Below are 12,389 nucleotides of genomic sequence, written 5' to 3'. Positions count from 1 at the left end.
AGCCCATACTATAATTTTTTCCTTTAAACAGACCTGGAAAGGGATGTTCATTCTCTCTCAGACACAGATAATTGCTTCCTCAGAAGGAGCATTGAGATGATCAAGAGACATCATCCATATTTTTTCTTTGTTTTTTCTTTTGTTTTTCTGTCTGTGTTTTCAGCAACGTCAGTTGATTACAGTTCCTTTGCAGACAGATGCAACAGCTGGATAGAGCTCATTAAACTGAAAGCTCAGACCATAAGGCGCGGATCAATTAAGACAAGTAGGCGGCTGTTTCTACCACGTTATGATAATCTGAGACATAGCTCTGATTTCCCAGTGGTGAATAGTGGAGTTTTCTGCCCAGCAATAGTATTGCAGATCAAATATAGAATGAATATCTGAGTGTGAAAATTGCAGACATTCTTAATGTCTGTATAAGCTAGTACAGGGATTATGAGCTTAGTATCATAAAGAGCAAAGTACAGTATTTCTGTTCACTATTCACTTAGTAAAAATCAGTTATTGATAAATGTGTACGGCTACTAATTATATAACATACACTGCATGGATGTAGGTGTATGTATGATCTTGGAAAATTATTGGTGAAAAACAGGAAGCAATCACCAAGGTGACAGTCAAGGCAATGGTCACTAAATTAGCAAGTGGTGAGTTATTCTTCAGTAGTTCTTTGGCCACAGGTCTGACTATCTTGCTTAAATTAGCAGAGATTAATATCTGTTTTAATGGAAAATGCTGCACTGGGGAAACACAACAACTTTCACACTCTTCTTTTAATAATTTGTTCCTCCAGCAGAATATGTATTTCAAAATGTTGGCACTTTTTTCTTTATCTTCACCTTATAACTGATTGTTGTATGTGCAGCTACTCGCCTCAATGTTTTCTTTTGCAGGAATGCCACTCTTCCAAATAAATTCCATTTCAGCTTTTTGTCTCCTTTTGCATGCATTGCATGATAATTTCCTTTCTCACATGATATGGCTGAGCATCACAGGCAGCTGAATGTTGTCACCAAGCTATTTGGAAACCATAAAGAAGAGTTATTTTGTGTTAAGTAATTAATCTTATGTGATAGTTACTTTTCTTTCTTTTCTACCTTTTTTAGCTGCTTCACTTGATAAAGCAAGTCCATTGGCTGAGGGACACTTACGGCACCGTTCTGTTCCGTCATGCACCAATTCCACTGTCTCGGTTGTTAAGATGACACCTCTTTCTTTTATACCTGGGGCAAAAATAACCAAATATCTTGGGATAATCAACATGTTTTTTATACGAGAAACCACTTCTTTGCGTGAGGTGAGCTGCATATCAGGGATTGGTGCTTTTTGTTAGTTATAATAAAGCAAAATACATTATCTAGTATCTGTAAAGGTTTGATTTGAGGTATGGCATAAGGGAATTGAGGTTTTATGACTTGAGGCTAGGTACAGAATGAGGAGGGAGGGGACTGTTTTGCTGCTTTTGTTGTAAAAGAACTGCTTTTGGCCTTTTGTGCCTTTTCAGCAGTAAGTAGCTAGTGATAATTAAATGATGAACTCGAGTTATCCAGGTTATTTATTATCTAGATCTGGATAATAAATACTGCCCTGAGCATGCTGAAATCTGAGATATGTTCCTCATCGTTTTCTTGTCATTTTGGGAAATAGCTGCATCCTTCTGCCACAGTTTCTGTTCACAGAAATGGAATGCAGTGCTTGTCAGGGCTGAACCTGGTGTGCTGATGCTTCTAATTACACATTGATAAAATTACATAGCAGATTTAATAAAAATGATCAACCTTCATAAAAATGGGTTAAGTAGCTCTGTAGAAACTTTTATTAGATGAACTTGTTGTTTGGCTCTTGCAAGTTATGACCTCTTYTAATGTGAGGAATCTGTGTGAAAATGTCATTTTCAAAAAAGACAGGATACGACCTGGGAAATTGTTACGTGGCAGTTACTGTTCTAACTGCAGTTTCTGTAAATACAAATTAAATACTGATAYATGAGCTTTGTAATTCTGATGGCAGATGTAGGTTGCTGAAGTATTTATTTAGGTCCTCCATGAAGTTGRGAAGCCTCTACAGCATCTGATGTTGTCAATGAACTATTTTCAGCAGCTAGGGCAACTATCTTAAATCTATTTCAGCTACGTAGGCTGAATTGCATGCCAGTTTTAATACTAGTTGAACAGCACTGCCCTGAGGCCATAACAGAGTCAAAACACAGTGGTAGTTGTATCCAACTTGAGCAACTTAGTACAGGTTCTACAGAAAAATAATTAGCAGTATTTTTAAGTCTAATTTATCCATTGATTTTAGGTTCTGTAGTTCACACGTGGATATCTGTAATCTTTATCAAATTTTGTATTGAATTTATAACACTACTGATTTTTTTCCACTAGTTTCTGTAACTGTTCAAACACTCTGACAAAATCTGCCTTGCATATGAAGTGACAAACTCATTGACATTTTGGGTTCTGGCTGCAGTTGACTTCATTTGTATTTTATGCTTTGATGAGTTTATATTTGCCCTTTTATTTGTTAATCTTCATCCAAGATAAAGCTTTGTTTTCTAGCTCCTAATCTGTTGTATCTGTCTGTTCAGGATGGATTATACTTTTGTCAGCAGTGATCAGGGCAGCCTGTGCTTGTTCAAGTTCAGCTTAGTTATGTCGCTTCTTCTACTTGCTTGACTCATTTGTTCTGATGGCGCACATAGGTGGGAAGTGTACTGATCTTGCCTTTCAATTTCGTGTTGAAATTTTACAGATCTTTGGATCCAGTAATGAGCTCTGTTCAGTCAGTTTCTTTCTTCAGTCATTCCTGTTCCCTTCTCTCCCCCTCCCCCAAAGTGGTTGCTCATGGTCTTTCATAAGGACTATCTGTGGAAAAACTGCTTCATTGTTTTCTTTCTCTTTCCTTCACTCCAATTTGAATTATTCAATTCATAGCCGAAGAAGCAAAAATCCCCCACAAACACAGTCAAGTCAAAACAATAACTAAGCGTGATGGCTAGAAGTTCTGTTAGGCTTCAGGGAAAGAAAACTCTTAACACCCTGCTTGGCAAGGGACAGAGCAGAAAGTTGGGCTCTTTCAAAGGATCATTTCTTCACAGTGAAGGTTGAAAACTAATGACAGTCATTAGCAGATATGAAAATATGAACAGATACGAAGTCATACTGACTAAAGGTGATGTGCAGTCTCTACCAGTCATTTCCTGGAAGTTAAATCCCTTTTAATCCTCTGTTCAGTAGAAACTATTCTGTACTTGCTTCCTGTTTTCAAAAAAAAAAGGGGGGGCAGATATCCTCCCTGATGAAAGAATTACATCTGAATTACGTAGGAATGTCTGAAGAGTATGGGCGGGTATATGTAATATTATGATTGCAAATAGCACTCAAAAATGAATAACCTAGTTTTTCTTTTATTCACACATTAAGTTCCATTGATTTAACAGTGGCTCATTAAATAGTGTGTCTTTATTCCTTGAATAGTAGTGTTTAAGTTCTGTATATGTTCTATTAGGACTCACTGGAATATTCAACTGATAAAATGTAAGAAAGGTATTCAGCATCTCATAGTGATGCTTACATAATGTATCTTTGTATTGTGTGCTCTCTCCCGTTTTAGGAGGGTGGTGTCAGTGGTTTTCTCCATGCTTTTATTGCTGAAGTGTTTGCAATGGTGAGAGCTCACGTGGCAGCTTTAGGAGGGAATGCAGTTGTCTCATACATAATGAAACAATGCGTTTTCATGGAGAACCCAAACAAAAATCAGGTAAACTGAGATATGAAATAATAGTGCTGTTATGATTAGGATGATACAAGTACATGTTTTATTTATATAAAAACTGTAGAGTTATGTCTGCACAACACTTTTGGATCTCTCTTCATAATGTTTGTTTAAAGAAAAAAGAAATGAAGAACATTTTAACCCCTGTATTAACATGAAAAGGCAAATATACATCTTAAATACCTAAATGGATAAAATACTAAATTCACTAAACTGAAGTAAATTACAGGAAATGGTAGTGCTGATTTATTTAGCCTTCCGGATGTTGTGATGTTAGTATTTCCATCCTTACGTGGAATTGCTTATATGCTCTATTTTGGTTCTAATGAGAGGAAACTTTATTAATAAAAGGAAGGCAACTAATTCTGGTCTTTTGGATATGTGAAATGTTTTCAAAGCAGTAGTGAAGGGAAATGCAGATACCCAAATATTTCATTTCTGGTGGTCTTACAAGGTCTCTTTGTATGTTTGTCTGTGATCTCTGTTGTCTTTTCTACTAGCTATGTAGCTATATCTAGCAACTATAAGTAAACATTGTAAACTATATAATAAAATATTTAATGTTTGGTAATTGCATCTTGTCCTTTTTTTTCAGGCCCAGTGTTTAATAAACGTAAGCGGAGATGCAGTCGTCTTTGTACGTGAATCTGAGTTAGAAATGTTACCAGTACAGCCTTCTACAACTGTTTCTCAACCCACAAGTTCTGGAGGAGATGTCACAACATGAAGTCAGAGTGAAGTAGTCTCTGGCAAATACAAAGATTGTTTAAAATGTGGGAATTTTAGGTCTGCATCTTCAAAATCAGTATCTCTCCACAACATTAATGACCAAAATCAAAGACAATCGCTGAACTTTATCTTTCAACTTTAATATAATAATCAGGGCAGGGTACTGGCTGGGATGTTGTGATTCTTCTTTTATTATTACAGCCCCTTTGAAATACAGGCAGAAGATGAAACACTCATATGGAAGTATAGATTAAAATAGTAGACAGCAAATGGAACTTTGAAAGTAAATAAAAATATTATTGCATTTTTAAACTATTCAAAAGGACCAGGATGAGCTATAATTCAGAACAGTCTCTGAATTGGCTTATTGTATTAATTAAATCTGAGATCATTAAAATAAAAAAAGGGAAGATAATTGAGAAGCCTGTATTAGCAGCCACTGTTGAAAGAACAAGAGATTTGTGGACAGGTTAATAAAAAGTGGAATGAAGTCTGTACTTGTCTTAGATCATAGAGTTTGGAGAAGAAGAAGCACCAGAAATACCACAGTTTGAATTTCTGCACACTAAAAAAGTTTTCCAACTCTTTGTGAACTTCTGAATTTTTTTTTTTTTTTGTTGTAATGCATATTTTTTTAAAAAATGCTGGACAGTGATTCTGTATTGTAATAATCCATATGGTGTATTTTTTTTTATATGGGTTAGGTGCTATTATTAAACAAATTCATTTCAATGTTGATAAAGTTTTTTTTTTCTTTATTCTTTCTTTTTTCTTTTTTTAAGATTCCGCCAAAATTGTCTTGAGGCTGATTTTCTTTAGGGCGCAGTCATCTTGAAAGGGTGACATAGAAAAGGTTCTCTGAAAGTCACTTACACAAAGGTGTAACCCAGTCTCCCTTCTATTTAGCAAATTGGAAAAGCCTGGCCAATAGGGGCCAATGTATGTTTGTGATGTTCATTTCTGCAAGTTGTTTTTATTTTTCTGTACTGTAACTGGGAAATGAGGGTACTGCAAGGAAAGACAAAGTTTTAATTTCCAGCAAATCTTTGAAAGACATTGATAGATAAATATAAAAAAAAGACAACCATTTGATTTGAAGATGCATTCTTATTTAATTCTGACAGCATCATATATGGAACTTGAACAAATATGTAAACTTGAATGTAAATATTCTGCTTAGTGCTGAAATTAAGCAATGGCATGATTATTTGTTAGACCTAATTATTTCATTGTAAATGAGCATGAAAATAATTCTTTGCACAATAAATTTCTGTATAAAATTTCTTGCTTTTTATACRTGTAATAGTTAAATGTGTATATTGGATGCATATTAAAGATGTCCCATCCCTATTTTTTGCAGAGGAACATTTTTTTTTTATAAAGTATTATGACATGCTTATTTGAAAGTCGGAAACTTTATTAATAGTCTTTATATTTAAAGTGCTTGAATTAGGCACATTACTAATACAGTTAATTATGTTTTTATAAATTCTGTAGCTGTTGTAACCAAAGTTGCCACTGATGAAATCAATTATAAGCAGTTGTAGCTCTCCTGATTATTTGGAAGGCAATTCTTTTCTCTTTGAAGCTGATGGCAGAATATTAATARCTTAAAGTCTTGGATCTGGCATAAGAAGTTGTTCCCAGCATAAGGATTCAGGATCACTGTATGGTCTGAAGTAGCACATTAAAGTAGCTGGTCTTGATTTTTGTGGCTTCTATGGAAATAGCATTAATGCTATCTTTTCATTTCCAACTATTTTAAAAACATCCCATTTTCTTCTACTCTGTGTTTTTCGTTAAACATAGCAGTTTCATCAAACATAGAAAAGCTTTCTCATCTAGAATTCTTCTCTAATCATTATTCCAGAAGGGACAAATAAAAAAAAAAAAAAAAAAAAAAGCAGTTTTTAATGGTTATTAATTGAGATTAAGAATTTCCTAACTGGTCAGCTAGATATGTCTGAGAGTCTAAAAATTTCTAAACATAAGACAGTACCTTCATGGAATTATTTGAGAAGGTAAGCAAAATTTGCATTCCCTAAACAATTTCAGCTGCACAATCATTCGTGATAAAAAAAAGGAAATCAAATTTTATAACCCTAACTGAAACAAGGCAGGTTTCCAAATAAAAAGAAAATATACCTGATTGCCAAAATTATTTTCAATTTAAAAAAATGGWTAAAAAAAATAAAGCATTACTAAAATTTGAGGGTTTTTTTGTGCTACTTACAGGAAGGAGAATCTGCTACTAGGGGGATAGCTCATTCTAGACAGAGCCAAGCCAATGGTATTTAGTTTGTTTTGACATAGATCTGTTTAAAATTTAGAAATACRTAAGGGTTGTGTGAAAAATGGGGATTAGGAAAAAGAACTTTGAGGGTATTACATAGAGATGCAAGGAAAGCCATAAAAGAGATTTTGAGCCTGCTAGTTGCAGTGCAGTAGTCAGAACGGAATTCAGATGTCCTGATCTGACATCTGCTTTGTCAYTGGGTTAAATGATTTTGCAGCTTTGGACAGACAAAGCATTCAAGCAGGCACTGAATTCTCGTCTTGGTTTGCTAGTGAGGCAAGCATGCTGTTTGCAACTACTCTGCAGAGGAAAGAAAAAAAATGGGCAAAATGGAGAATATTCCTTTAGAGAAAGAGATGAGACAGAGTTGTTAGGTCTTCATGAGAGAGAAGACCCATTACTGGGGTAGGTAGCAAGGAATGCAGTGTCTGACATCTTGGAAGGATGTACAGAGGAGAATTTTATGGTGAGATCCTCAGTTTTGCTGCGGTAGGAATTTATGATCTGTTACTGGTTTTACTAGTTGTAGAGTACACAGGCTTAGTATGGTTAGGCCTTTTTTGATTGATTTCACATTAGTTGCTCTTAATCAACTTGGGGTATTTTCTAGTTGATCTCAGCTATCCTCAGAAAGCAGCTGTTCACTTCAGCCCTGAAGTGAAGGATACTTTTCTATGCCTCACTTAACTCTAAGGTGACTTGGCAGGTGGATTTTAGGTTTGCTAAATCAAGTAGGTAGTTGTTTGGCTTCAGGGTTCTTTTCTCTGTTGTTTGTTCGTTCTTTTTTGCTTGAAGATGCTTCAAAGGGACAGATCAAGCAGTGTGTATTGTTTCCCGAGTCCCCCTGATAAAGCAGAGAATGAAGGAAAAAAAAATGCAAAACAAATAGGAGCAGACATGGTGATTTGAAAGAGTAAGTGAATGAAAGATAAGAAAGACCTGCACCATGCTACAGCTGGGGGGTCATACCTCAGAAGCTGCTTAAAGAAGCAATTGAAACCAAAGGGAAACACTGTGGAAAGCATTTCCRTATTTCTTTTCAAGGGCTTCTATGTGTATCCTTCAGCCTTGGTGGACATTAATGAGCAGCTATTTTTCTTGTATTAATATGTAACCCTCTTTTAGACGCAGGAGCTAAGAAAAGGATAGCTAAAACACACTAGCTAAAATCTTAAGATGTTAATGCAGCAAACGTGTGCAAGGAGCTGTGTCCTTACAACTTAAGTTGATTCGTGTTCCTTACTGAGCTCAGAATGGCTAAAAATCATACTACCTTGTATAGGTACCAAAGGCACCTGGTTAGTTAATGACTTACCTCTTTAGTCACAATGTAATGACATATAGTTTTGACTATGGGAGAATCATGGAAATTGTTGCTGAAACAGCAGCAATAAAATGGAAGATACACTACTCTCTACCTGCAGATTTAGAATGGAACTTCCAAATTTCGAGTGACAGTATCATTTGAGATATTTGTGGGTCTAACATTGCTGCTTTATCATAGGAATTTTGCCCCCCTCTGAGAAGAGCTATTGGAGGATAGGAGCTAATGAAATCCTGTTTCCTCTTGACTGCAGGAATAAAAATTACGTGTTTCCCATTTGGGCACCTGCTTGCTCATCACTATCCAGACATCACTGCTCTTTTCTTCAACCAAGGAAGATCTAGTCCTTTTTGCTGCAGAAGCTGCTAATGTGTTTTGAAATCCTTCTTCCAGACTGCTGAGCAGCTCATGAGCCACCTGTGAGCCTACCTGCACAGCTGCTATTCTGAAGACTATGGTGGGGATCAGGGCCTGCTTGTGTCAGCTGCCTGGCAGAACAAAGCATTTGAAGGGTTAAAGGAGAGCGATGAATAATAATGCACTGAAGCCATGATAGTACCATGATTGTAAATGTACATGATCTCAAAATGAGGTCTTCGTAGGCTTCAGTATTTCTCTTTAGTCTTCTATTTTGCTGTCTAAATTCTCGCAAGCCTCTGCTTTCTCAGGTTTTGGCTAGAGAAAGTCTTTTCTACTCCTACAGTCTTCATCCCTGCAAGAATGAGAAAGAGGTCAGATGTGTGCTGTGTATCTTTTTCCTCCAGTGGCACTCTTCAGTCACCAAAATCTGATAGAGCTTAATTGATCTCTGTGTGGGGGCTGGTCTCATGGGTGAGGAATAGTGAGTGCTGCAGCCGGGATTTCCCTATCCTAGAGAAGTTGGGCAGGAGAATGAGTTCAGGTCCTATGTTATGTGGTGGCTGGTACTTTGAAGTGAATCATGAACAAGTCCCTGTCCACAAATCAACAGGGGAGAGGGAAGGCACTGAAGATGGGAAGAGTGTGGGTAGAGGACCGAACAAGCCCTACCCCTAGCTGCAGTTCGCAAAAGTGCCRTTGACCTCCCATTCAAAACCTTCACATCAGTGTTGTGAACAAATCAAGTGAGGTTACCCTTCATTAGAAAAAAAGCATAGCAGCTTCTGTTAAAGCCACTGTTCTTCAGGAGCTGCACTGCTTCTCTCAGTAGCAGCATGTCTGTGCCAGGCTGTTCAGGTGGCTGGGCAGCATTCATGGCTTGGACAGCTGTCTCCTCCTCTGGGAAACCGTAGCAGCAGGCTGAGGAAGAGCATCTGAGGCTGAGGGAGGTGCTGCTGTTGCCGGCTGATTCTCTCTACTGTTCGCTAACCCTCACTGCTTCAGGAGACAGGTAATGCTTGCTAAGCTGGACAACCTGATATTGGAGGTGGGCACAAAGTAACTTGGAGGGAGATGTTGTTTTCAAGGTAGAATCCTAGCCCACCTGATGCTYTAGGAATGTATCCTTAGGTTTGGAATAATATCCCACTTTTTTTGTTTTTCCTTCCTCCTAGGAGCTTGTTTTCAAAGCTGGTTGAAAAGTGACTGGCTTGCTTTTCTGCCTTGTTAGTGTTCTGTTTAGGAGTTTGTTGGAAGTGAATTGTGTCATGTTTTTCTGTAGGGGCTTCAAAGMAATCAGAGCAAGTATTTCACCAGAAAAAACATAATAGGGAAATTAAAAGATGGTATTTAACAAGGAGACTAGTTTGAGTGTTGCCCTCCTTTCGCAAGAAATTGTCCATGCAACATAATCATACAGGAGCCAATTTTCTACTGTCTTGTGATTCTACTTGAGGAGAAAAAAAATCTACACTCTGATGACAACCAAAAATATTTTTGGTTGTCTAGACGCAGATTTAATTCATATAATTTGATTGAATTGTGTAATTATGATACTAATTTTCATCATCTTGCCTAAATACAAGTGCCAGAATCAGAAGACTGAATTGGCAGCCAATGAAATACCCAGAACGCACAGGAAGTATCTCAGACTAAAGTAAATTACAGGAGAAAAGAGAAATATAACCTCTGGAGAAGAAGAAATCAAATTATATACAAATTCCACTTCTGTTGCACTTTACCAGCTATGCTTATTTCCCCCCCCCAAAGAAACTCTCATATTATATTAGCTCTGGCTCTTTAATAATGGAGAATTCAAATATTTCTGACTGTTCTCTGGCATAAAGTCCAAAAGTATTCCTTGGTTCCTAGAAAACACTACTACTGTAGTAGATAAGTGGGGGCTGAAGAAACCTGAAGGCCTGGAAGAGTCTTTAGGCTACTGAATTAGGGAAAAGAACATGGGGTCACATAGAACACAGAGAAAAGCATTTATAGATATAACAAGGAGGTGCAACAACCAAGAGCTGATATAACTTCTAAGAATAGTGAGATCTTAGCCATAAATTTTCAAAATCATCCAGGCAGGATAAAAAAGACTGGATAACTAGCATTTGTGGGATTTAGGAAACTTTCGAAATTTTCTTAGCTGTATGATGGATGAATGAGGCAGTGAAATATTTATAAAATCTATTTTCTTCTATAGCTTTCCATTTTATCAATGGTATCACGCCGATATGTGTTATTTCTGAATGTGTATAATTGTAACACACATGAGCATACCGCTGCATGCATGTTGTTGCTGTGAGAATTCTTCTAAAGATGCAAAGACATCAGCCTGACTTCATGGTTCTTTCGCTGATAAAAAAATAGCTAATATTGGACAATTATATATCAATCATGTTGAAAGGCACAACTGGATCACTTACAGAGTAGCTGAGACAGAAACATGCTGCACATGAAATCCAGATTGTGACATTTAAGGAAAACATTGCAAATTAAAGACAAGTTGGCTACAGAGATAACACAGAAGCAAATAAAACAGTCAAAACTGTGATTAAAAGAGTGATATCGTAATATTTTATTTTTGAAATGTTTAAAACATCTCACATTTTCACTAATTCCTAGTATCCTACAAAACTGAGACAAATGAATAGATTGGTATACCATTTTATAGTCCCTGAGTGCTTATACTACACTGCAATTTAGTTTCCAGGATTGCCTGGTGCTTCTGAGAGCTATTTGTTGACAGTATCACCCCAGAAGTAATATTCCTGAAATAATGAATTGAATTGGATCAACCTTGTTAGGGCACAGCTGTAAATATATTAAATGCTGAATTTCTCACTGTGTTCTTCAAAGTTATGAGTTGGGAGAAAGAAAATCTTCACATAGGACCTAACAGACACATTGAAAATCAATTTAAACTCTACAAACCTCTCAATTATTTTTTCCAATCCGTAAAATATGTTTCTGTTCCTTATGAAATTAGGTAATATGCTTGGTAGAGTCTGGTCCACAGGAGCCATGTTTCATTAGAGGGGGTTGATGGGTAGTCAGTTCAGAAGTCTTGCTGAATTTTTCTGGGTTTAATGTATTCTTCTTACAGTTTTGGAATGGTATTTTAGAGGTACTATGAATCATCTGAGTTGTAGGTAATTAGCCCCTCTGGACATCTGACTCTCAAGGATGGCTCAGGTTGTGTTATCATCAAATGAGCCACTGAAATTAGAGACATGTTGGCAAATTTTTGAATTGTTCACTCAAAAATGTAGTCTCACTGAGCAGATAATGACAAGTGTACACCCAAGTGTCTCAAGGCTTTTGACACTGTCTCCCATAACATCCTCCTAGACAAGCTCAGGAAGTGTGGGTTAGATGAGGGGACAGTGAGGTGGATTGAGAACTGGCTGAAAGGCAGAGCTCGGAGGGTCGTCATCGGTGGCGCGGAGTCTAGTTGGAGGCCTGAGGCTAGTGGAGTTCCCCAGGGCTCAGTTCTGGGTCCCATCCTGTACAACTAATTCATCAATGACTTGGTTGAAGGGACAGAGTGCCTCCTCAGCAAGTTTGCTGATGCTACCAAGCTGGGAGGAGCAGCTGACAGAGCTGAGGGCTGTGCTGCCATTCAGAGAGACGTGGACAGGCTGGAGAGCTGGGTGGAAAGGAACCTCATGAGGTTCAACAAGGGCAAGCGCAGAGTCCTGCACCTAGGGATAAATAACCTTAGGCAGCAGTACTAGCTGGGGGCTGTCCTTCTGGAGAGCAGCTCTGCAGAGAAAGACCTGGGAGTGCTGGTGGACGACAAGTTGACCATGAGCCAGCAATGTGCCCTTGTGGCCAAGAAAGCCAATGGTCTCCTGGGCTGGATTAGGAAGAGTGTTGGCAGCAGGTGGAGGGAGGTGATCC

The 12,389-nt window shown here is 37.6% G+C and overlaps 1 protein-coding gene across 9 annotated transcripts in view; it reads left to right on the top strand.

Annotated features, from left to right (window-relative positions):
* C2CD5 (C2 calcium dependent domain containing 5) overlaps nt 1-5,850 on the top strand; it is a 75,095-nt gene extending 69,245 nt beyond the window's left edge. For 5 of the 9 annotated variants that reach the window (XM_085324140.1, XM_085324136.1, XM_085324135.1 and 2 more), the window contains 4 exons: nt 164-265; nt 1,110-1,300; nt 3,616-3,762; nt 4,373-5,850. In XM_085324140.1, the coding sequence (XP_085180266.1) occupies nt 164-265; nt 1,110-1,300; nt 3,616-3,762; nt 4,373-4,504 (572 nt within the window). In that variant the 3' untranslated portion in view covers nt 4,505-5,850. Of the gene's footprint in view, nt 1-163; nt 266-559; nt 648-1,109; nt 1,301-3,615; nt 3,763-4,372 lie in introns of those variants that run through there. The other 4 variants (XM_085324139.1, XM_085324134.1, XM_085324137.1 and 1 more) reach the window with 3 other exon arrangements.
* The last annotated feature ends 6,539 nt before the right edge of the window (nt 5,851-12,389 follow it).

Source organism: Rhea americana, unplaced genomic scaffold, assembly GCF_003343005.1.
Source record: "Rhea americana isolate MKP2758 unplaced genomic scaffold, rheAme1 scaffold_9, whole genome shotgun sequence".
NCBI lineage: Eukaryota > Metazoa > Chordata > Aves > Rheiformes > Rheidae > Rhea > Rhea americana.
The sequence above is the reverse complement of the archived record's forward strand: the minus strand, read 5'-3'. Positions and strand labels throughout refer to the sequence as shown.